General features: G+C 40.0%; 1 protein-coding gene across 4 annotated transcripts in view; it reads right to left on the bottom strand.

The window, feature by feature from the left end:
• Positions 1 to 2,448: 2,448 nt before the first annotated feature.
• bnip1b (BCL2 interacting protein 1b) overlaps positions 2,449 to 26,018 on the bottom strand; it is a 28,358-nt gene continuing 4,788 nt past the window's right edge. For 2 of the 4 annotated variants that reach the window (XM_043703852.1, XM_043703851.1), the window contains exons 3-6: positions 25,335 to 25,426; positions 15,610 to 15,714; positions 15,071 to 15,189; positions 10,914 to 12,068 (exon numbers count right to left, since the gene is read on the bottom strand). In XM_043703852.1, coding sequence (XP_043559787.1) covers positions 11,872 to 12,068; positions 15,071 to 15,189; positions 15,610 to 15,714; positions 25,335 to 25,426 — 513 coding nt within the window. In that variant the 3' untranslated portion in view covers positions 10,914 to 11,871. Of the gene's footprint in view, positions 2,488 to 10,836; positions 10,875 to 10,912; positions 12,069 to 15,070; positions 15,190 to 15,609; positions 15,715 to 25,334; positions 25,427 to 26,018 lie in introns of those variants that run through there. The other 2 variants (XM_043703849.1, XM_043703848.1) reach the window with 2 other exon arrangements.

Here is a 26,018-nt window from a genome sequence, read left to right as displayed (position 1 = left end):
CCTCTGAACCCTCTCCAAAGCATCCACATCTTTCCTATAATAGGGTGACCAGAACTGGACGCAGTATTCCAAGTGCAGTCTAACCAACGTTTTATAGAGCTGCAACAAGATCTCACGACTCTTAAACTCAATCCCCCTGTTAATGAAAGCCAAAACACCATATGCATTTTTTAACAATCCTGTCCACTTGGGTGGCCATTTTAAGGGATTTATGTATCTGCACACCAAGATCCCTCTGTTCCTCCACACTGCCAAGAATCCTATCCTTAATCCTGTACTCAGCTTTCAAATTCGACCTTCCAAAATGCATCACCTCGCGTTTATCCAGGTTGAACTCCATCTGCCACCTCTCAGCCCATCTCTGCATCCTGTCAATGTCCCGCTGCAGCCTACAACAGCCCTCTATACTGTCAACAACACCTCCAACCTTTGTGTCGCCTGCAAACTTGCTGACCCATCCTTCAATCCCCTCATCCAAGTCATTAATAAAAATTACAAACAGTAGAGGCTCCAGGACAGAGCCCTGTGGAACACCACTCACCACAGACTTCCAGGCAGAATATTTTCCTTCTACTACTACTCACTGTCTTCTCTTGGCCAGCCAATTCTGTATCCAGACAGCTAGGTTCCCCTGTATCCCATTCCTCTTGACCTTCTGAATGAGCCTACCATGGGGAACCTTATCAAATGCCTTGCTGAAGTCCATGTACACCACATCCACAACTCGACCCTCATCAACTTTTCTAGTCACATCCTCAAAGAACTCGATAAGGTTTGTGAGGCATGACCTGCCCCTCACAAAGCCGTGTTGACTGCATTTAATCAAGCCATGCTCTTCCAGATGGTCATAAATCCTATCCCTCAGAATCCTTTCTAACACCTTGCAGACGACAGACGTGAGACTTACTGGCCGGGGATTTCCCTATTTCCTTTCTTGAAGAGAGGAATTACATTTGCCTCTCTCCAGTCCTCAGGTACGACTCCAGTGGAGAGCGAGGATGCAAAGATCTTCGCAAGTGGCGAAGCAGTTGCATTTCTCGTTTCCCAAAGCAGCCGAGGACAAACCTGGTCCGGGCCTGGCAATTTGTCAATCTTAATTAGCTACTTCTGTTTGGTAATCTTGGAAGAATAAAAATGTGAATGGCACTAGGTTTGGGCAGGGTGAGTAGTACTATTTGCATAGCTCTTTCAAATAGCTGGTACAAGCATCATGGGCCAAGTTTCTTCTTTCTGTGCTGTATCATATCTCAGTCTAAGAATGAGCGCTATGAAAATTGAGATTTTCATCTGCACAGTAGAGGGAGCTCTTGAGGTTGGAATGATGCCAATGAGTGCAGCACATCAAAACAGAACTTACTGCTCTGGAAGAGATCAACGTCAGTTTTGGGAGTGCAGGCATTGTTAGGCTACATCTTAGTGAGCACATATACTCAAAAGAATATTTTCATTAAGAATATTTCTATAAAGCTTTAATCTCAGTTTTAATAACAACAGTTTTGCACATCTGAGGACATTTAAAGTTACATAAATAACATAAATTTCATATGGACACTTAAGCTTAATAGAGCTTGGAAGAAATACAACAGCTTTATTGCAGATGAGCAACAGGAAAGTAATAAGAAAAGTTATATATCTCAAAGTGTTATATTTAAAATATGACCTTACTTTGGGAGCACTTCATTAATCTTAACTATGCAAAGCTGTTGAAAACTACAGTAGATAATGTTATATATTTGCCTTCTTCTGTGATTGTTGAGGCTCAAAAAAGGATTTCTGATAAGACTAATGCTGGCTATCATCAAAGAAACACAGGGGCACATGCCACCTTATCACCAATGATGTCACTTTCATCAGGTATATCTCAGTTTAATGGAAACCAAACCTTGCATCAAAATATTTTCCTTAGCTTTTCAGCAACTGAATTTATTATTATGCTCAAATCTGCCAAGACTCTCAACAGTTGTATTTAAAAGTTCAAAAATATTCCCTTTTGCTACAGTATCCTTCGATTTAGTCATATCAAAAGGCCACTGCTAGAAAGCCAATTAGCTTTTAGAAATAGTTCATCTGAAATATTGAAATTTTAAGTTGTTTCTTAAGTATTAAACTGAAATATTTTAAATCAACCTAATTTCAGAATTTACATTTCCTGAAAATATTTATTCTTTACGTATGGGGTGGCATAGTGGCTCAGTGGTTAGCACAGCGCCAGGGATTCGGATTCAATTCCAGCCTTGGGCAACCTGTCTGTGTGAAGTTCGCTTATTCTCCTGTGTCTGCATGGGTTTTCTCTGGGTGCTCCGATTTCTTAGTCCAAAGATATGCAGGTTAGCCATGCCAAGTTGCCCATAGTATTCAGTGATGTGTAAATTCAGTGGATTAGCCATGGGAAATGCAGGGTTGTAGGGGCGGTCTGGGTGGAATGCTGCTCAGAGAGTTGGTGTGAACTTGTTGGGCTAAATGGCCTGTTTCCACACGGTAGGGCTTCTATGGATAGAAACAGAAATTTATCAATGGAATAATTTTCAATTAAAACACATATTTCTATCCTGGATATAACAGGTTGTTAAGATTAGGGGTTCTTGGTATATTATTCAGACCTAATAATATGTACAGAGGAAGTTTAGAAAAATCTTGTACACAAGTTTCATTCTGACAATATTTGCGCAACAAATGAACTGAATCACATAAAATACAATCATAGAGTCATAGAGGTGTACAGCATGGAAACAGACCCTTCGGTCCAACCCGTCCATGCCGACCAGATATCCCAACCCAATCTAATCCCACCTGCCAGCACCCGGCCCATATCCCTTCAAACCCTTCCTATTCATATGCCCATCCAAATACCTCTTAAATGCTGCAATTGTACCAGCCTCCACCACTTCCTCTGGCAGCTCATAATTTAAAAGAGAGTTAACAGGCAGGAATTCCACATGGCTGTGCATTTTTCTTTGCAATTCACTTTTAATCAATTAACTAGCACATCAATGAATTTCAAGCTCAAATAAGCCCAGCAAAATCAAGTCTCTGTAAATATTTGCACAAGTTAAAACTTGCTAGAAGCTGACCCTGCCCAAAAAACTGACTAGTATCCTACAGTGGATAATCACCATTCTGAATTTCCTCTAATTGTGGTCAATAGTGGTCCTTCAAAGAGGCTACTAAAGTTGTTTTGGCAGATGAACTCTAATTGTAAATAATTTTATGTTAACGATCACTATACACCAAAATAACTAGTCCGTAGGACCAAAAGATGTAGAAGCAGAAGTATGCCATTACTGCAATCATGCCTGACCTCATAATCCTGAACGTCACTTTCTTGTTCTCCCTATAACTGACCCTTGACTAAGCTTAAAACCTTTAACAGTCCACTCTAGTAAAGAATTCCACAGATGCATAATCCTCCAAAGGACATTCCTTCTCATGATTAATGACTACTTCTCTTCTGTCTTCACTCTGGAGAAGGAATTCAGGAAAGGGGACTGTGAGGAATTTGCACAGTTTGACATTGGAAATGGGGAGATATTGGAAGCTCTGTTGGGCTTTAAAAATTGAAAAATCCCCCATTCTGGATGAATTGCATCCCAGGTTGCTGTGAGAGGCAAGCCAGGAAATTGCAGGGACTTTGGCACAAATGTTTAATTCCTTTCTGGATATGGGTGATAGTCCAGAGGACTAGAGGATGGCTAATGTGGTTCCACTTTTCAAGAAGGGGTGGTAGAGATAAACCAGGAATTAAAGAGAGTCTCATGTCAGTGGTAGGGAAACTATTGGAGAAAATTCTGCAGGAGCAAATTAACACTCACTTGGAAAGGCATGGGTTAATTAGGGAAAATCCACATGGCTTTGTCAAAGGGAGGTCATGCCTAACAAATTTGTTAAGAATTTTTTGAAAATATGATTGTGTGTGGATAAGGAAAGTTCATTTGATGTAGTTTATATGGGTTTGAGCAAAGCCTTTGACAAGGTTCTACATGGGAGACTGATTGAGAAGGTTGAAGCACATGGGATTGAGGGAAACTTGGCAAGATGGATCAGAAACTGGCTTAGTAATAGGAAACAAAGGCAGAAGACTGCTTGATACTGGCCTTCAGTCACTCAAACAATGTACCACAAGGATTAGTACTGGGACCCTTTGACATTGTTATATACATAAATAGCATAGATGAAAATGTCAGTGGAATGTTAAGCAAATTTGTAGACGACTCTCAGTGTGATAGAGTGGTTAATAGTGAAGAAGATTATTGTTGGATACAGGAAGACATCAATGGGTTTGTCAGATAGGCAGACCAGTGGCAGATGGTATTTAACCCCAATAATTGTGAGGTGATGCACTTTGGAAGAAGAAATCAGATGAGGGAGTATTTAATGAATGGCAGGATAGTGGTAGCTTACAGGAACAGAGGGATCTTGGAATCGGCAGGGCAAGTGAATAGGATAGTTAAGAAAGCACATGGGACACTTGTTTTCATCAATCACGGCATAGCATACAAGAGCAAGGAGGGTCAAAGGAGATTCACCAGAATGTTGCCGGGAATTGAGAATTGAGCTATAAGGAGAGACTGGATAGGCTTGGATTTGTTTTCTTTCAGAGAAAGTGAAGAGTACAGGTACTGGAGATCAGAGTTAAAAAGTGTGGTCTTGGAAAAGCACAGCAGGTCAGGCAGCATCCAAGGAGCAAGAGAGTCAAAGTTTCTGGCATAAACCCTTCACCTCAAATGTGTGGCGAGGGAAGGGGGCTGAGAGATAAATAGAAGGGCATTGTAGGGAAGGTAGCTGGGAAAGCAATAGGTAGATGGGGCTGGGGGATGATAGTGATAGGTCAGAGGGGAGGGTGGAGCGGATAAGTGGGAAGGAAGATGGGACATGCCAAGTTGGACGGTTGGGCTTGGGATAAAGGGGGGGGGGGAACCGGAGATAAAGAAAGTGGTGAAGACAATGTAGATGCCATGTGGTTGGAGGGTCTCAAGGCAGAAGATGAGGCATTCTTCCTCTAGTTGTTGGGTGGCTAGGATTTGGCGATGGAGGAGGCCCAGGACATGCATGCATTTGGTTGAGTGGGAAGGGAGTTGAAGTGGTCAGCCACTGGGTGGTGGGATTGTTTGGTGCATGCATCCCAGAGATGTTCCCTGAAACATTCCATGAATTGGCATCCTGTCTACCCAATGTAGAGGAGACCACATTGAGAGCAACAGACACAGTAGATGAGATGTGTGGATGTGCAGGAAAATTACTGCTGGATGCGGAAGGATCCTTTGGGGCCTTGGATGGAGGTGAGGAGGAAGGTGTGGGTGCAGAATTTACACCTCTTGTGGCAACAAAGGAAGGTATGAGGGGGCATGTACCTAATGAGGGAGTCGCGGAGGGAATGGTCCATGCAGAATGCTGAAAGGGGTGTGGAGGGAAATATATCTCTGGTTGTAGGGTCTGACTGTGGATGGTGGACATGGTTGATGATAATGTGCTGTATCTGGAGATTAGTGGGGTGGAAGGTGAGGACCAGGGGTGTTCTATCGTTGTTGCAGTTGGAGGAGTGGGGTTCAAGGGCAGTGGTGCGGGAAGTGGAGAAAATGCACTGGAAGGCATTATTGATCACGTGGGAGGAGAAATTGTGGTCCTTGAAATAGGAGGCCATCTGGGTGCAGATACAGCAGAGGTGGAGGAATTGGGAGTAAGGGATAGTGTTTTTACAGGAGGATGATGGGAGGAGGTGTAGTCCAGGTAGCTGTGGGAGTCAGTGGATTTGAAATTGAAGTCGATGTTGAGTCGGTTGCCAGAGATGTAGATGGAAAGGTCCAGGAAGGGAAGGGAGGTGTCCAAGATGGTTCAGGTGAACTTGAGGTCAGGGTGGAAGGTGTTCATGATGTTGATGAAATGTTCAACCTTCTCATGGGAGCACGCAATGGCATTGATACAGTCATCAATATTGCAGAGGAAAAGTTGGGGGATGGTGCCAGTGTAACTGTGGAAGATGGACTGTTCCACGTACCTGACAAAGAGGCAGGCATAGCTGGGGTTCATGCGGGTGCCCATGGCTACCCCTTTAGTCTGAAGAAAGTGGGATGATTTGAAGGAGAAATTGTTGAAGGTGAGGACCAGTTCAGCCAATCCAATGAGTGTGTCGGTGGAAGTGTACTGGTTGGGTTGACAGGAGAATAGGAAACAGAGTGCTTGGAGACCTTGGCCATGGTGGATGGACATGTACAGGGACTGGATGTCTATGGTGAAGATGAGGTATTGGGGACCGGGGTAAGGAAAGTCATGGAGGAGGTGGAGGATTTGGATGGTGCCCTGGACCAAGAGAGACAGGATGGCCTGAGGGGTGACCTCTTAGAGGTTTATAAAATTATGACGGGCATGGATAAGATAAATAGACAAAGTCTTTTCCCTGGGGTGGGGGAGTCCAGAACTAGACAGCATAAGTTTAGGGTGAGAGGGGAATGATATAAAAGGGACCTAAGGGGCAACTTTTTCCATGCAGTGGTGCGTGTATGAAATGAGCTGCCAGAGGAATTGGTGGAGGCTGGTACAATTGCAACATTTAAAAGGCATCTGGATGGGTATATGAATAGGAATGGTTCAGAGGGATATGGGCCAAATGCTGGTAAATGGGACTAGATTACGTTTAGGTATCTGGTCGGCATGATGAGTTGGACCGAAGGGTCTGTTTCCTTGCTGTACATCTCTCGGACTCTATGAATCTATATGAGGAGATAAGTTCGGAGGGGCAGGAGCAGGCGGAGACGATGGGTCAACCAGGGGCAGTCAGGTTTGGAATTTTGGGTTAGAGGTAGAAACGGGTGAAGTAGGGTTCTGGGACGGTAAGGTTTGAGACTGTTGATGGGAGATCCCGTGAGGTGATGAGGTTGTGGATGGTCTGGGAAAGGATGGTTTGGTGATGGGAGGTAAGGTTGTGGTCGAAGGGACGGTAGGAGGAGGTGTCTGTATGTTGGCGCCTGGCCTCAGTAGTGTAGAAGTCGGTGCGCCATTGTACTACTGCACTCCCCGGTTTGCTGGTTTGAGAGTGAGATTGGGGATGGAGCAGAGGGAATAGAGGGCTGTGCTTTGTAAGGGTGAGGTTGGACTGGATGAGAGGGGTGGACAGGTTGAGGTGGTCAATGTCACAGCAGCAGTTGGAGATAAAGTGATCAAGTATGGGTAACCCAGGATCTCACAGTCACCACCCATTTTAATTCCCCTTCCCACTCCCTTTCCAATATGACTGGCCTTGGCCTCCTCCATTGCCACAACGAACCAAACCGCAAATTGGAGGAACAACACCTCATCTGCCATCTGGGCAGCCTAGAGCCCAAGGGAGTCAATATTGAGTTCTCCAAATTCAAATAACCTCCTTTCCCTTCCCCTGACTTCCTTCCCAGCCTCTACCCATCCCTTCCACTCCTTCACAGCCACCTACAGAATTCATTCCTCCCACTGACCAACCAGGTCATACCTTCTACCTGTCTTCACCTATCTTCACTTCACCACCCTGCCCCTGCCACTCCCTTTATCTGCAAATTCCCTTACACCCTTCCCAGTCCTGAAGAAGGGTTACACATGAAACATTGGCTTCTCCACCTCCTGATGCTGCCTGGCTTGCTGTGTTCTTCCAGCCTCCCGCTTGTCTACCTTGGATTCCAGCATCTGCAGTTTTTTTGTCCGTAACACACTTAAAGAAATTCTCACAGATGAATACAAAGTTGGCAATTGTACTGAAAAAGACTTATTAAATTAAAACTCTGTCTTGGATCAATCTTCTCAAACACAAAAGTCTTTAAAAGATTATAAAATTAAAGTCAGCAAGTTTCATAGGTAGTTGTTATCTACCCCTTTTTATAGAACAATTCCCACATTTTAGGGCAGAATGGATTTGGTTTTAAAATAATTTGATGGAATTTGGAATGATATTGTTCTTCATAGTTTCAAAAACAATATGCATCATTTAACTGTGAATTATTTTAAAGATGCAGACTTAAGTAATAGAAGTGGAAAATTAAAGCTCTGCATTTTAAAATGTTGTTGGGTGGCTAATTAACCCTAAAATACTCAGAGGAACTGCTGAGTTCCTCCTGCAATCTCTGAGTTTGTTTCAGATAACCAGTGGATAGACTTCAAGAAATTGTCAGAAGAACTAGAGAAAAGATTAGCTATAACACCATAAGACAGAGGAGCAGAAATTAGGCCATTCAGCCCATTAAGTCTGATCTGCCATTCAATCATGGCTGATATGTTTCTCAACCCTGATCTCCCGCTTTCTCCCTGTCACCCTTGACCCCCTTGATACTCAAGAAGCTATCTATCTCCGTCTTAATTATATTCAACGATCTGGCCATTACAGCCTTCTGCGGCAATGAATTTCATAGATTCACCACTCTCTGGCTAAACAAGTTTCACCTTATCTCCATTCTAAAGGGTCTTTCCTTTATTTTAAGTCTGTGCCCTCAGATTCTAGTCTCTCCTACCAAAGGAAACACCTTCCCTATATCTACTCTATATAGGCTATTCAGTATTCTGTATGATTCAATTAGATCACCTCCCTCATCCTTCTAAACACTGTCAAGCATAGATCCAGAGTCCTCAAATGTTCCTCATATGTTAAGCTTTTCACTCCTGGGACCATTCTTGTGAACCTCCTCTGATCACACTCTAGGGCCAGTACATCCTTCCTGAGATATAGGGTCCAAAATTGCACATAATACTCCAATGTGGTCTGGCCAGACTTTATACAGCCTCAGAAGTACATCCCTGCTTTTATATTCAAGTCCTCCCAAAATAATTGCCATCATTACATTTGCCTTCCTAACTATTGACTCAACTTGCAAGTTTACGTTGACAGAATCAGAGAGCAGAACTCCCAAGTCTCTTTGCACTTTAGACATTTGAATTTTCTCCCCATTTAGCAAATAGTCCATGCTTCTATTCTTCCTACCAAAGTGCATGACCTCACACTTTCCCACGTTGTACTTCCATCTGCCACTTCTTTGCCCACTCTCTTAACCTGTTCAAATCCTTTGGCAGCCTCCCTGCCTCCTTAATGCTACCTGTCCCTCAACCAACCTTTGTATCGTCTGCAAACTTAGCCAGAAGGTCCTCAGTTCCTTCATCTAGATCATTAATTTATTTTCTCAGTGTGATGTTTTAAGGTGTATAAAGTGAGAGGTTGTGGTCCCAGCCTTGCGGAACATCCATTGTCACTGGCTGCCATCTTGAGAAGGACCCTTTTATCCCCACTCTCTGCTTTCTGCCAGGCAGCCAAGCTAGCACTTTTCCTCTAAACCCATGAGCCCTTATCTTACTCAGTAGCCTCCTGTGCTGAACCTTGTCAAAGCCTTCTTAAAGCCCAGGTAGATAAGATACATTGGCTCTTCTTGGTCTAACCTGCTCATTACTTCCTCAAAGAATTCTAGCAGACTTGTCAGGCATGACCTCTCCTTGATGAAATCATGCTGACGCTGCCCTATTTTACCTTACACTTACAAGTATTCAGAAATCTCATTGTTTACAACAGATTCCAAGATCTTAACTACAACTGAGGTTAGGCTAATCAGTCTGCGATTTTCCATCTTTTGCCTTAGTCCTTTTTTAAACGTTAGTGATTTTTCAGTCCTCCGGAACCCACTCTGATTCTAGCGATTCTTGAAAGACCACCACTATCTTTTCAGCTTTGTCTCTTAGAACTTTGAGGTGTAGTCAATCTGGTCCAGGTGATTTATTCACCTTGAGGCCATTCAGTTTTTCTAGCACCTTCTCCTTGGTGATGGTCACCATACTCAGCTCTACCCCCTCACTTTCTTGAATTTTTGGGCTATTACTCAGTCTTTCACCGTGAAGTATTCACAGCCATTTCCTTGTTCCCCATTACCATTTCTCCAGCATCATTTTCCAGGGGCCCAATGTCCACTTTTGCCCTTTAGATAGATAAAGAAACTCTTAAGAGTCTTCCCTTATATTACTGGCTAGCTTACATTCATATTTAATCTTCTCCCTCCTTATTTCTTTTTTTTTTGTTGCCTTCTGTTAGTCTTTGTAAGCTTCCCAATTCTCTGGTTTTACTGCCGTTCATCACATTACATGCTATTTTGCTTTTATGCTATTCCTGACTTCACTAGTCAACCATGGTTGCCTCAGCCTCCCTGTACCATGCTTTTTTTCTCTCGAGATGAATGTCTCCTGAATTACTTTCTGAAACTCCTGCCATTGCTGTTCCTGCAAAGAGTCTTTCCTGCTAGACTCCTCTCCCAGTCAATTCTAACCAGTTCCTCCTTCAGGCTCTTTTAAAAAAAACAGAATCACAATGACCTGGAATGCATCACTATATACAGAAGTGAATTCAGAATCAATAACTATTTTCAAAAGGAGAATGGATAAATAAAGGAGAAAATTACCCATGTCTAGGGCAAAGAGCAGGAAACTTCAACCAAATGGATAGCTTTCTCCAAGGAGTTGGTATAATCATGATTGGCTAAATGGCCTCCATCAGTTTGGTTTTATCCTCTGCAACAATTTATTTCCTGCTTAGTAAGGCGATAATTTTTAATACTAACAGAAATTTAAGAGGAATTTAAAATAAAACTGAATCTTAAACCAAACCAATTAAATCACTGCTTAATAACTCGACATTTAGAATGCACAATTCTGAAAAAATTACAGAACAGAACTGGCCTCTACCTCTTCTTGAGTCTGTGCTCATGTTTATATTTGATTGATCTTAAGGGTGAATGTTGTTACATTCTGTCATACAATTTAGGAACAGGAATAGACTGATTTGCCTCATGGATGCTCCGCCATTCAATAAGATCTTGGCTGGTCTGATTACTCCACACTCATGCTTACCTCCCCTGATCTTTCACCTTCTTGCTGCTTTGTTGATCCTTTCAAAAACACAAGTTTAATTAAGGAACAAGATTTTCAAATAAAGTATAAATATGGTATAAAATTAATAGAAACTATTATTTGCATAATAAATGCAGACAGTCAAACCTTGAATTAGCTTCATTAAAAACAGAGCTTTAACAAAACATCAGACAGTAGAAAAGACTTTTTCTGAAGCTTTATTTTGACAATTGGAAATGCAAATGTTTTAGTCATAATTTGTAGTCATAATTCAAACTCCTCTTACATACAAGTTAAATAAGATTAATTATGTTGCCCACATATTAGTATTTAAATATTTTCTAATGGATCTGTTTAATATTTTTAAACATGCAAATATTCCCACAATTTTAACAAAAGGCCAAAATTCCTTACATTAAATATGAACACAGGTTACAAAATAAATTTATATAGCCTTAGTATAGGGAGTTGTGCAACAACGTAAACAATTGGTCCTGTTCAGTCAAGTAAGATGATTTGTTTACAGATAACAAAATCCGGTAAACTATTTTGACTACATCCATAATATTAAAGACATGAAACAACTACAGGGTGTAGTCGTCCTTTTCAATACTTAAATGTTAAGCAGAATTCCTCAGAATCCAAGCAACTTTAGTTGGCTCAATAATGCATGATGTGGTACATATTATTAACAAAAATGCTGCATCTCTCAAATTTTAGCTTCTTTAAGGTTGTCACAGATATGAATTCTTAGACGAATATTCCTACCAATTTAGTAATAGCATACAGCTAAAGGGAAAAACACAAAATATCTCAAGTTGCAAATACTTATGCTTTGCTTCCTAGTATCAATTATAATCCCAATTAAGCTCTAATTAATGTACATAAAATAAGAAATTACTTATATGGTTGTCTTAATGTGTTTGCATTTTAATTCATAAATAAATATAATACAATTGCTTTTGTTGTGCCCTGGATCATTTAGAAGTGTTCCTAATTTCAATTCCTCCTTGATGCATGCTTCTTATTCTAGCTCTATAGGAAAGGAAATAGACGTTTCTTTAAAATATATACGACAGTTGCCAAAAACAAAGCCAAAGCAAGGAAAATAAGCAGCTTGTCAGTCAACTCTCGACGATTATACTTTGTAATCAACTTGCGTCCCAGCTGAATAGTGCCAGTCATATTTTTAAATTCTTCATTTGTCTCCTGAACAGTCCTTGATGATGTTGCTTAAGTAAAAGAAAAATTATTAAAGATTTACATTAAACACAATGTAAGCCAAAGAGCTGCACCTAGAATTAAAACTTTTTTAAAAAAATAATGGTATCAAAACCTGAAGCAAGTACAGATCAAAGCAAGTCAATCAAACTGCATATTGTGACCAATAAAGTGATAGTGACTTGATTATATTTCATATTATATTTTCAAGAATTAACTTGAGGCACATTCACTTATTATCTTTTCAGAATGGAGAATAACCCCAAAAACAGTGACTAAAAAGAGATATATTGTATCATTACATCCTCAGGACATCCAACGTTCTGCAAAATTCCATAAATTACTCTTGAAGTGTAGTCAAATGCCCAAACCAAATTGGGTGCAGGATGCTATAATTTAAATGTTTATTGATCCAATTCAAAATTTGACAGTTTCCTTTAGTCTTTATCATATTTTCCATTATGGTTGTTCCATGAACATTTCTCAAGAAACCTATGAAGTAGTAGAATATTGATCAATATTCTAAAACTGATGGAGGCATTAATAGCACTTGCATTCTTATTTTGCATGTTTTGCATTGTTTATTGCTGGTATGAAATTTGATATTTACAACATTAAACTCTTCAAAATGTTAGTTATATTAGCAATATTGCAAACGGTAATCTTTTAAATGAATGAATTTTAATAAAACATTCCATACCGATTGTTTATATTGGAAATCCAATACTTGGAATTGTTTAGTCCCAACTATAATAAAGCTTCACTTGACTGCCACACTATGAAATGGTGAACTAATAGATTTCAATACAAAATTGTCATTAGCTACAGAATCACTAGTTCTATTGATGCAACTAATTTGTTCACGAAAATTCTATTTATTGTTCAGGAAAAAGTAAATTAAATGATGTCAATAATTAAATGTTACATTTCAGATCTTTACACTCAGTAGTACCATCAAGCCATCGCCATCCATGTAACTTCTATTTGTGGGATTTTGTGTGCAAACTGACTGACTGTCACATTTTGCCTTTGTTATAACACTACACTTCAAAATGATTTAATAATGGTAAGGTCCTAGGGAGTATTGCTGAACAAAGAGAACTTGCGTGCAGTTAGTTCCTTGAAAGGAGTCTTCGGGAGATAGGATAGTGAAGAAGGTGGCCGATCTGCTTGCCTTTATTGGTCATAGTGTGGAGTATAGGAGTTGGAAGGTCATGTTGCAGCTGTTCAGGACATTGATTAGGCCACTTTTGGAATAATGTGTGCAATTCTGGTTTCCTTCCAATTGGAAGGATGTTGTGAAACGTGAAAGGGTTCAGAAAAGATTTACAAGGATGTTGCCAGGATTGAGCTATGGGGATAGGCTGAATAGGCTGGGGCTGTTTTCCCTGGAGCATCAGAGACAGAGGGAGGACTTTATAGAGGTTTATAAAATAGATTTTATAGAGGTTTATAAAATCATGAGGGTAATGAATAGGTGAAATAAACAAAGTATTTTCCCTGGAATGGGAGAGTTCAGAATTAGAGGGCATAGGTTTAGCGTGAGGGGGAAAGATATTAAAAGGAACCTAAGGGGCAATGTTTTCACAAAGAGGGTGGTGAGTATATGGAATGAGCTGCCAGAGGAAGTGGTGGAGGCTGGTACAATTATAGCATTTAAAAGGCATCTGAATGGATATATGAATAGGAAGGGTTCAGAGGAATATGGGCTAAGTGCTGGCAAATGAGACGAGATTAGGTTAGATATCTGGTTGGCAGGACCAGTTGGACAGAAGGGTCTGTTTCCGTGCTGTACATCTCTGAGTCTATGACTAATTGGCTGTGAAGAAAAGTAGGACATCCATTGAATGTGAAAGATGCGATGTAAAACCAAGATTTTATTTTCCATGTTTCTCATGTATCAACACAGAGCATTTTTGTAAGTGAATTTTGCATCATCTACAAAACTGTCTTTTGCAACCTGTATCTAAGTGAACACAGTGAGATTGATGAAAGCCTTGTTATATAGCATCATATTCAGAAGCTGGATTTTAAAATACAGGCAAAGGGATTTTGGTTAATTCTATGAAGATTTTTTTTAAAAAAGGTCAAGGACAATGTATTTAGTGACCTAAATATATTGTTGCTTAAAAAAAACACATGATGACAATCAAGAGCTTGAGATAACTCTTGCAATATTAATGGGTAAGATGTTTATACTAATGAATTTATATCAAACAAATTAAACAGAACAAAGTCATTAGTTTTGTTTTTACTTCAGAACAAAGAATAACTTCTTCAGTTCAGCTCAGAAAAAAATAACAGTGTTGGTCAATTCAGGTGTCCAGTCACCACAGCAAGTATTTCATCATCTGTGCAGTTTCCCAGCCAGGAGAGCTTGTATAGAAGTAATTTTATTATTAGAACTGAGACAATTTAGGGAATGAGAATTGTGAAAAGTTACTGCCTCAGAAACTAATCATAAAATAGCTTCTGCAGTCCACAGAAAAGAAACTGGAAGACATCAATTGAATAGAAACTTAAGATTTGAAGTAAGTGTATAATTTCTGTGAACTTGAGTCTCTGGAAAGGATTGCAGTGAGACACAGGTTAAAACTTTGGTTTGCTGTGTGTGCATTCCTTCAACATCTACATGCTTGATTTTTTTTCCCTTTAACACAGAACATAAGTTTAAAAAAAAATGAAGGCTTTAAAGAAACAAATTCAATGTAACTTCACCATGAGAGATGTCACTTTGGACAAAATAGATCTAAGAATTTCAAATGATAAACATAATTAATTATCTTGTCTCATATGAACAAAGTGTATATATACACACATATATGGTGATCTCCTTAATATAGTAGACAGTCATGCAATTCTATGCATCCTGAAGAAAGAGTTTAATTTTATATCTGCACATAATGATGCTAGCAAGAACCTTATATAATCTATCGGAAGTACTCCTCATTTGTGCCTTATAATAAGTTAACATGGAGAATATCGGATATCCACACAATATTTTCAACCTTACCTAGTGTCTGCACTGATTCTTCACTCTGTTGCACTTGTTGTGACATCATCCTACTGATACTCATCAAACTCTCTGTAATGCTGCTTGCAGTCTGCACCAAGCCTTCCTTCGTCATCTTTCTAAAACCAAAATAACTTAGACCATTTCAGCAGCAGTATTTTTTCTGTTGTCGTACTTTGTTATTTGGTTTCATTTCAATGAAAATGCAAAAGTATCCTCAACAAAAATAGCTTGGTTACACTTTCTCATGGACTATATAAACTGTCATAGAACAGAAAGCAACACTCACAAGATGTCTCTGCTTGTTTCAGAGAACATCCAAAAGATACAAATGTATCAAAAATCCATACAAAAATAAAAATCACTGGCAATTTTAAATTGATTTTGTTCAAAAGATACCAATAATTTTCTTTAGCTATCACTGTGCCAGATCAAGATAATTCCTTTCACAAACAAATGCAAGGAATTCTGAGCGTGAATATGTAGACTATTGTAAGACAAAATAATAATATGGACTTTAAAAAAAACTCACAACTTACCGGTGCCGAATTGAAGAATCACCACTGTGCAGCAATTCATCTTTTTCATGATTGTCTATAGCAAGCTTGCAGGCTAGGTTTGCTTTTCGCCAAGCTGTTTGGTTGCTTTAAAGAAACACAAAACTTCAGTATGTTGTAAGGTAATGCACCTTCTTCTCAAAGTAATATCTCCAGCTGATGTTAGGCATGTCGTGCAAAATGGTCACACGTTGTAAGCAGAATGCATTATATACAAGGTATAAATATTGGGAATTTGATAAGAGTGAGAATTAAATGCAGAAAGGAAAGAACATTTAGTTTTGTACTTCAATGCCCATAGTTCAAAAACGTTTGAGACAGTAAGTGTTTTAACTTTTTTTGTCCAGCGTTATAGTGCAAGTTGATTGGGGGGGGGGGGGGGGAGAAAGAGTATCTCTTGCAAGCAAAAGTGTAGGTACAGGCATAGGAACTGGCAGTATATGGAGTTAAACTGCAGTATATGGAGTTTTGCAGACCGTAGCTCAGGGGCAGAGATCCAGTGTTAGGATCCTTGTTGGGATAAACAAAATAGGAAAGAGTAAACAAGACATCCTAAACAAAATTGTTGGTAAAGCTCAGCAATTCTAGAAGCATCTGTGAAGAGAAATCAGAGGAAGGGACTACTAAGTTCTGGATTATTATGAATCATGTGCAAAAACCTGCGCCCATCCCCTCACCTCCATCCAAGACCCCAATGGATCCTTCCACATCCATCAGAAATTCACCTGTGCCTCTACCAATGTCATCTACTGCAACAGTCTCTCCTCTACATCGGGGAGACAGGACGCCTTCTTGCAGATCATTTCAGAGAACATCTCTGGGACACACGCACCCACCAACCCCACTGCCCCGTGGTTGAACACTTCAACTCCCCCTCCCATCTGGAAAGGACATGAAGGTCCTGGGCCTCCTCCACCGCCAAACCGTTAGCACCCAATGCCTGGAGGTGGAATGCCTTATATTCGACCTTGGGACCCTGCAACCACACTGAATAAGTGTGGATTTCAACAGTCTCGTCATTTCCCCTCCTCCTACATTCTCCCAGTCCCAAGCCTCCAACTCCGCATCGCCCTCCGGACTCGTCCATCACTCCCCCCTCTGACTTATCGCCTTCTCCCTCACCTTCATACACCTATCACTTTCCCAGCTACCTCCCCCCAACCCAAGCCCCCTCCCATTTATCTCTCAGCCCGACCCACAAACCTCATTCCTGACGAAGGGCTTATGCCCGAAACATCAATTCTCTTGCTCCTCGAATGCTGCCAACCTGCTGTGCTTTTCCAGCACCATACTCTTGACTCTGATTGGCAGTCCTCACTTTCTCCATGTGCAAATTAGTACTTTGGTAATAATTAGGGAGGCGAACACAAGGCTGAAAGAGGTGTGGGATGACGAGTTTCATTTCATTAAACACTGGCAACAACACTGGGACAGAAAGGAACTCTACAAATGAAACAGACTTTACAGTAAAAATTTAAGCAGTGTAAACTAATTACAGCAGGCAAGAAGTAGGAAATGCCTAAGTGCAACACTGGAGCGAAAGGATAGACTAGGATGAAGTAGAAGGAACAGATCTTGCAAATTTCAAATTCAACTTGGATTGCAAGTCATTAGTCATTACTGAGGTATGGCTCAGATGGTTGGGAGTGATAACTAAATGTAACAGGTTGTAAAGCCTATTAAGGTTTTCTCGGGAGGATGATGAACAAGAGAAGCAAGTGGCATAAGATTAATTGGTGAACACAGTTCAGAGTTTGACAAGATTTATATATATGGTAGCTTTTGAAAAGGCATATCATCTGATTGACTGGATTAAGATGCTGAAGGATAGAGCAGTAGACTGCGAACATAGACCACTCATAAGGAATGTGTATATAGGACAAACAGGAAAAGTGATAGCAGCTAATATAGAGTCAAAACTATGTGAAATTTGAAGAGGTGTCTGACAAGATGTTCATCATCAGTTCTCTTTAATGACTATGCAGAAGCCATGATCAAAGATTGCTCTGAAGACACAATCTGATGTTAAGATGAGGGTAGTTAGAAGAGAATTATAACAACAATTATGGAAAGGTAGCTTTGAAACACAGATTTGGAAGAGGATGCAAAAGATCTGTTGAAGTGCTGAGGCGAAAGAATAAACAAAGGAAATTGTTGAACATACTTATGAAAAGGCAGAGAAACTGTTAGGGCACATTTTAGAAGGAAATATTAATAAGAGATGAAATGAATGGTATATTTTAAGGAAAGAGAGAAGCAGGATTGAAGAAAATAACAATGTTCAATGCCTTCAAAATTAAGGAAAGCTATTGGTAAATTAAAAGATGGCAAATGACGGAGAACATGGAACATGGGGCGGCATGGTGACTCAGTGGTTAGCACTGCTGCCTCATAGCGCCAGGGACCGGGTTCGATTCCACCCTCAGGTGACTGTGTGGAGTTTGTACATTCTCCCTATGTCTGTGTGGGCTTCCTCTGGGTGCTCCGGTTTCCTTCCACAGTTTAGGTGAATTAGCCAAGTTAAATTGCCCATAATGTCCAGGTGGATTAGCCATGGAAAATGCAGTGTTACAGGGGTAGGGCAGGGTGGGATGTGCTTTGGAGGATCGACATGGACTCAGTTGGCTGATTACCCGTTTCCACACTGTAGGGATTCTACTTTTATGAACCAAAGATCTGCCTTTGGGCAAAACATGCATGCTGCAAATAATCTACAATAAAGATTGGAAAAATTGTAGAGTGAGAGAACTGCCTTAGCAGACAGTGAACATTATAAGGGTTAAATGGAGCAAAAAAAAAGGGATTTGTGGCATTTATCCATAGGACCATGACAATAGCTTATAAGTTTGAGACTTTTTTTTGTTAACGAATGGCATTAAGGAATGTACGGGCAAAGAAGGCCATAAGAGGTTAGGTTACAGGTCAGCTACGATCTCACTGAATGGCAAGTCAGGATCAAAAGTCTAAATGGTCTACACCTTTTTCCTAAATGTCAAAGTCTGCTTTTCCAAACACATGATTACATGAAAATGTGTTCTATTAACAAATAATCAAAGCTGTTGATACCTGATGAACTTTTTCTCTTTGAGTTGTTTTTAGAATGTTGCCATCACTGGGTAGGATAGCACTCATTGCCCATTAATTGCTATGTATTAATGCTCCTACCACAACCGGTAACCTATTTAGGGTTACCTTCTTCATAACCTTTTATGCATCGGCACCTTTTACCTCTGCTCCAGTTCAGGTAGCTACTCTCTTTCTTATTCATCTTAGGTAAAGGTGATTTTTTTTGCCTCTTCCTTTTCATTCAGGATTCTATTCTTCTCGTGGTCACTTCAAACTGCAGTTCTCTTGCTTTCTCTCTCTCTTAACTTGATGCTTGAATTTTCTTCTGCCTTATTTGCAGTTTTACATTAATACTTACTCCAATTTCAATCCGATAAATTATACCCAAAGCAACGTTTGAGAGTTCTCCTCTTCTTGGCATCATCAACCATTATGGTATTATGGTGGCAGAAAGGATGTTTGAGGACTCGTCTAGTGAGGTAGTATGGGCTGAGATTAGAAACAGGAAAGGAGAGGTCACCCTGTTGGGAGTTTTCTATAGGCTTCCGAATAGTTCCAGAGATATAGAGGTAAGCATAGCAAAGATGACTCTTGATAGAAGCGAGAGTGACAGAGTAGTTGTTACGGGGGCCTTTAACTTTCCATATATTGACTGGGAATACTATAGTTCGAGTACTTTAGATGGGCCTGTTTTTGTCCTATGTGAACAAGAGGGTTTCCTGGCACAGTACATAGACAGGCCAAAAAGGGGCGAGGCCACAGTGGATTTGGTACTGAGTAATGAACTCGGCCAAGTGTTAGACTTGGAGGTAGGTGAGCACTTTGGTGACAGTGACCACAATTCGATTATGTTTACTTTACTGATGGAAAGGGATAGGTATATACTGCAGTGCAAGAGTTATAGCTGGGGGAAAGGCAATTAGGATGAGATTAGGCATGATTTCGGATGCATAGGATGGGGAAGGAAACTGCAGGGGGTGGCACAATTTAAATGTGGAGCTTATTAAAGGAACAGCTACTGCGTGTCCTTGCCAATTAAGTATATGTCAGGAAGAAGAACATTGTTGAGTGAGGGAGCCGTGGTTTACTAAAGAAGTTGAAGCTCTTGTCAAGAGGAAAAAGAAAGCTTATATTAGTATGAGATGTAAATGCTCAATTCGGGCGCTTGAAAGTTACAAGTTAGCCAGGAAAGACCTAAAGAGTGAGCTAAGAAGAGCTAGAAGGGGACATGAGAAGTCATTGGCAGATATGATCAAGGAAAACCCTAAGGCTTTCTATAGGTATATTAGGAATAAAAGAATGAGTAGAGTAAGATTAGGGCCAATCAAGGACAGTAGTGGGAAGTTGTGCGTGGAGTCAGAGGAGATAGGGGAAGCACTAAATGAATATTTTTAGTTAGAATTCACACTGAAAAAAGACAATGTTGTTGAGGAGAATAGTGAGATATAGGCTACTAGACTAGAAGGGAGTGAGGTGCATAAGGAGGAGGTGTTAGCAATTCTGGAAAGTGTGAAATTGGATAAGTCCCCAGGGCCAGATGGGATTTATCCTAGGAATCTCCGGGAAGGCAGGGAGGAGACGGCAAAACCTTTGGCTTTGATCTCTATGTTGTCATTGCCTACAGGAACAATGCCAGAAGACTGGAGGATAGCGAATGTTGTCCCCTTGTTCAAGAAGGGGAGTAGAGACAATCCTGGTAATTATAGACCAGTGAGCCTTATTTCGGTTATGGGTAAAATGTTGGAAAAGGTTACAAGAGATAGGATTTATAATCATCAAGAGAGGAATAAGTTGATTAAGGATAGTCAACACGGTTTTGTGAGAGGTAGATTGTGCCTCACAAACCTTAGAATACTTTGAGAAGGGGACCAAACAGGTAGATGAGGATAAAGCGGTTGATGTGGCATAGTGGATTTCAGTAAGGTATTTGATAAGGTTCCCCATATAGGCTATTGCACAAAATACAGAGGCATGGGATTGAAGGTGATTTAGCAGCTTGGATCAGAAATTGGCTAGGTGAAAGAAGAGCTGGCTAAGAGGTGGCAAATGGAGTTTAATGTGGAAAAGTGTGAAATGATTCACTTTGGAAAGAGCAACAGGAATAAAGAATACTGGGCTAATGGTAAGATTCTTGGTAGTGTAGATGAACAGCAAGATATTGGTGTCCAGGTACATAGATCCCTGAAAATTGCCACCCAGGTTGATAGGGTTGTTAAGAAGGCATATGGTGTATTAGCTTTTATTAGTAGTGGGATTAAGTTTCAGAGTCATGAGGTCATGCTGCAGCTATATAAAACTCTGGTGCAGTCACACTTGGAGTATTGCGTCCAGTTCTCGTCCTTATAGAAAGGATTCATTTGGAAAGGGTTCATGAAGAGATTTACTCAGATGTTGCCTAGTATGGAGGGAAGGTCTTATGAGGAAAGGCTGAGCGATTTGAGGCTGTTTTCGTTACAGAGAAGAAGGTTGAGAGGTGACTTAATTGAGACATATAAAAGATAATCAAAGGGTTAGATAGGGTGGACAGTGAGAGCCTTTTTCCTCGAATGGTGATGGTTAGCACGAGGGGACATAGCTTTAAATTGAGGGGTGATAGATATAGGACAGATGTCAGAGGTAGTTTCTTCACTCAGAGTTGTAGGGGCGCAGAACAGCCTGCTTGGAACAGTAGGAGACCTGCCAACTTTAAAGGCATTTAAATGCTCATTGGATAGATGTATGGATGAAAATGCAATAGTGTAGATTAGATGGGCTTCAGACTGGTTTCACAGGTTGGTGCAACATAGAGGGCCAAAGGGCCTGTATTGCACTATAATGTTCTATTTTCTATTACTACACCAAATAACTCACAACAGGAAGGAATTCCTGCACACAGTTTACTATCGTTCAGTCACACTGAGAAGCATTTGGGGTACAAACTAGCAGAGCACAGACAGGTAAGGAGTGTGGTCTGGTGTCTAGAAAACTGGAATCAGGCACTGACGACAAGAGAAAGGAGTGTAAAGCAGTAGTGCTGTACGTTTTTGGACTGGGTGTCAAAGCTCATGATCTAGATCTAAACCTCAAGCCATAATTTGGATATCCTTGATGAAGACTTTTAAAACTCAGTGCATTCTTTACATATTGGTTAATAATGATTGACTAACTTTATGTTCCAGAATATACTAGATTTCATCCCCTTTCTTTGTGTATATATATTGTTTCTGTGGATTTGTAACTGATGCTAATGAACAGAATAATTTTATTTTGCTTTGTCTCAAATCTTTATGGTTATATAAAATGGTTTAATAGATTATTAAGATTTTGCAACACATATCTTGAAGAAGATGTATTTGATTATTTAAATAACAGAAAGAATCTGATCGTGATCATGTCAGTTGGACAGCCTTGCATAAAAAGTGCTCATATTTGGAGCCACCAAGCATCACTAAGATTAACATTATACAACAGCCATGAATTAGAACTGTCAGTTATCTGTGTTTTAATCAGATTAATTCAATTCCTTGGAATGTAAGCTTATTTTCTTTAAAGTCAGGTTTTGCTTGGTGCAAGCAAGAACATATTTTTTAAACTACTTTGCACAAAAAAAACAGACACACCTAAAGCAATTTGGAACCTAAACTTTGTCACAATCTCCATCAAGATTGTTGCCTTTCAAAAGAGGATCAAACTTCTAGTTTCCAACTGAATGACATTACAAAATTTAAAGTTTTAACATTTTTACTTCAACAAATGATAAAAAAACATTTTTAACTAAATAATATTTTTATAGGCAACTTATTTCTATCAAAACATCCCACAGTTGCTCCCAGCTTTAAATCAGTTCCCGCAATTATCTCCAGGCATTTTCCGCAGCTTTCATAGATGATCTTACATCCACCACCAGCAATAAAGCCAATTCTGATTATTCTTTTCCCTAGTTATGCCAGAATTTTTCAGACTTTTTAAAAAGTTGCAGGGCGAATGTATTTGAATGAAAACCATTTCCCTCCTGCTGTAGTTTGCAAAGCCAGGCAGCTTTTCACTTCTCTAACCACAGGAAAAACTGCTGTTTGGAATTCATTTATCTGTAAGGAAGTTTGTAATTTGATTTCAGAGATGGCTTCTGTTGCCCCATTTCCCTATTGTAACGTGAAACATGTTAATTCTGTATCCACGTATAAATCCTAATTAGTTATCCTCAACAACATAAATCTCTACCATCTCAGAAGTAAATGGTCAGTTTATGGTACAACGATTTACAACCAAGTGCATCAACATTTTTCTGAGACTTTGGGAGACTCAAACCTTACTCATTTTTAACACAGAGGCAGCTCCTATTGCATTCAATACTGTGCATTTTTTCCAACCAAAATAATCTGGGCTTTCCATTGATTTCTAACAATCAAACCAGCCAGACTAACCATTTGTCAGACTTTAAAACAGGTCACATGAGCCCAATCATTTACTCAATTTAAAATATGTAATTCCAAAACATAATTTTATAAAGCTCAAATTTTGTAACAATGATTCTCCCAAAAAGAAACAGTTTCAAAAAGAATTTTGAGGGAGTTTCTAAGATTTGGGAATGGCAGATATTGGTAATAAAAGAAGAATCCCTTTCTTAGAAGTGCTGTAACAAATAAAAATCCAAATGGTAATGCTTTATATTAACTATATGAACATAAATTGTGGTCTATCATGGAATGCCTCAGTGTGGTGAAACTGAGGGAGTACTGAATGAAGAGAGGTGTTGGCTATTTAAGAATTCTCCTAACACCTATCTCTGGTTTGTCCTTTCTATGTCCTACTCACTTGCTTAAAAAAATACTCTAACGATAACTTGGGTGTACTTGTTTTAAAAAAAAGTAGGCCAACACAATGCAATACAACATACGAAAGAACTACATTACAGGAGGCAGAACAATAAGAATTCAGGAACACACATCTAGCTTTATGCTTCACATCTGTTTCAGGCTTGTCAAAATGCCCATCTTTATTTGCTGATCTTTAGAAGTAATTTATGTCAGAATCTAGGTAGTTTCGTGTCAAAATACAATTCATTTTGGATCCAATCCAATATTCTTTCTTCATTATAAAGGGAATATTACTTTGTAAAAAAGTTATTTAATATTGAACATTTTGTGAATTGCACAACAGTTGTCTCACAAACTTCATTGAGCTTTTAGAGGAAGAGGATTGATGAGGGCAGAGCTGTAGATGTGATCTATATGGACTTCAGTAAGGCGTTCGACAAGGTTCCCCATGGGAGACTGATTAGCAAGGTTAGAGCACATGAAATACAGGGAGAACTCGCCATTTGGATACAGAACAGGCTCAAAGGTAGAAGACAGAGGATGGTGGTGGAGGGTTGCTTTTCAGATTGGAGGCCTGTGACCAGTGGAATGCCACAAGCATCGGTATTAGGTCCTCTACTTTTTATCATTTACATAAATGATTTGGATGCAAGCATAAGAGGTACAGTTAGTAAGTTTGCAGATTACACCAGAATTGGAGGTACAGTGGACAGCGAAGAGGGTTACCTCGGATTACAACAGGATCTTGACCAGATGGGCCAATGGACTGAGAAGTGGCAGATGGAGTTTAATTCAGATAAATGCGAGGTGCTGCATTTTGGGAAAGCAAATCTTAGCAGGACTTATAAACTTAATGGTAAGGTCCTAGGAAGTGTTGCTGAACAAAGAGACCTTGGAGTGCAGGTTCATAGCTCCTTGAAAGTGGAGTTGCAGATAGATAGGATAGTGAAGAAGACGTTTGGTATGCTTTCCTTTATTGGTCAAAGTATTGAGTACAGGAGTTGGGAGGTCATGTTGCGGTGTACAGGACATTGGTTAGGCCACTGTTGGAATATTGCGTGCAATTCTGGTCTCCTTCCTATCGGAAAAATGTTGTGAAACTTGAAAGGGTTCAGAAAAGAGTTACAAGGATGTTGCCAGGGTTGGAGGATTTGAGCTATAGGGAGAGGCTGAAAAGGCTGGGACTGTTTTCCCTGAAGCGTCGGAGGCTGAGGGGTGACCTTATAGAGGTTCACAAAATGATGAGGGGCATGGATAGGGTAAATGGACAAAGTCTTCTCCCTGGGGACGGGGAGTCCAGAACTGGAGGGCATAGACTTAGGGTGAGAGGGGAAAGATATAAAAGAGACCTACGGGGCAACCTTTTCACACAGAAGGTGGTACGTGTATGGAATGAGCTGCCAGAGGAAGTGGTGGAGGCTGATACAACTGCAACATTTAAAAGGCATTTGGATGGGTATATGAATAGGGAGGGTTTGGAGGGATATGGGCCAGGTGCTGGCAGGTGGGACTAGATTGGGTTGGGATATCTGGTCGGCATGGACGGGTTGGACCGAAGGGTCTGTTTCCATGCTGTACATCTCAAGACTCTATGACAGATTTTTTTGATACGTGTTTAAATGTATGTGCTTGAACTTTTCAGGGATCAATTAAACCAAATAATAAATCCTTTCGGACTTGTTTCCTTTTTAGTTGCAATACAGTTTCAAATAATTTTAGTTTCCTACTTTGCTTATAATGGATCGTCATTGGGATTGTAAAGGATTTTGTGGAAGAGAAACTGTTGTAAAGTTTGAAACTATAATTATCCCAAGAGTTTCAGACTTACCAAAAAATATCATTTACCTTAACATTTGCTTGCGATGATTCTCTACTTCAGCCAGTAGAGCTTGTTTATCAGATTCTCTATCTTGTTCCTTTGCCATCTGTTCTAGGTCCTTCAAAAATATCAGGAAATTATGTTAGCGTTCGTACATGAATGAACCCACTTAAAGCCCAACAATGACTCATCAGAAGCCAGAACATCCAACTCTACATTAATAGAGTGCAATAATTTCCTCTATAACTCTTTCCTCTACTATCCACTTTACAGACACTAAATGGGGAGGCCCAATGTGCTTCAAACCAAATGATGCCTTACCTAGTGCTAACTTTGTTCATCCTCGGAGATTGAAGGTGCACTCATGTATGGAGCATGAATTTTCAATCCATTTCAACAGGCAATGTCATTATCACACTCCTGGGTCCTCTTACTGCACAAATACATACAGAAGAGTGGGTGCCAATTTCCATTAAAGGTAGGCACACAGGTCACTGAAGAAAGCAAATGACACCACTGAACCCAAAGAGGTATTTATAGTCAATGCAAACATTACCTCTTTCCAATTTTGAAAACTTCATCAATGTCTCTGCCTTCAATTCTGCCCCTCAAATTCAACTATTCACGCTCATGTTTATTATGTACTTTGGTTATGTATCCGAGGTAATTAAAGGTATTTTCCAAACTCAAATTGCTGCTGTTGTTACAGA

The sequence above is a fragment of the Chiloscyllium plagiosum genome, chromosome 14, assembly GCF_004010195.1.
Source record: "Chiloscyllium plagiosum isolate BGI_BamShark_2017 chromosome 14, ASM401019v2, whole genome shotgun sequence".
In the NCBI taxonomy this organism is placed as follows: domain Eukaryota; kingdom Metazoa; phylum Chordata; class Chondrichthyes; order Orectolobiformes; family Hemiscylliidae; genus Chiloscyllium; species Chiloscyllium plagiosum.
This window is presented reverse-complemented; position numbering and strand designations above follow the sequence as displayed.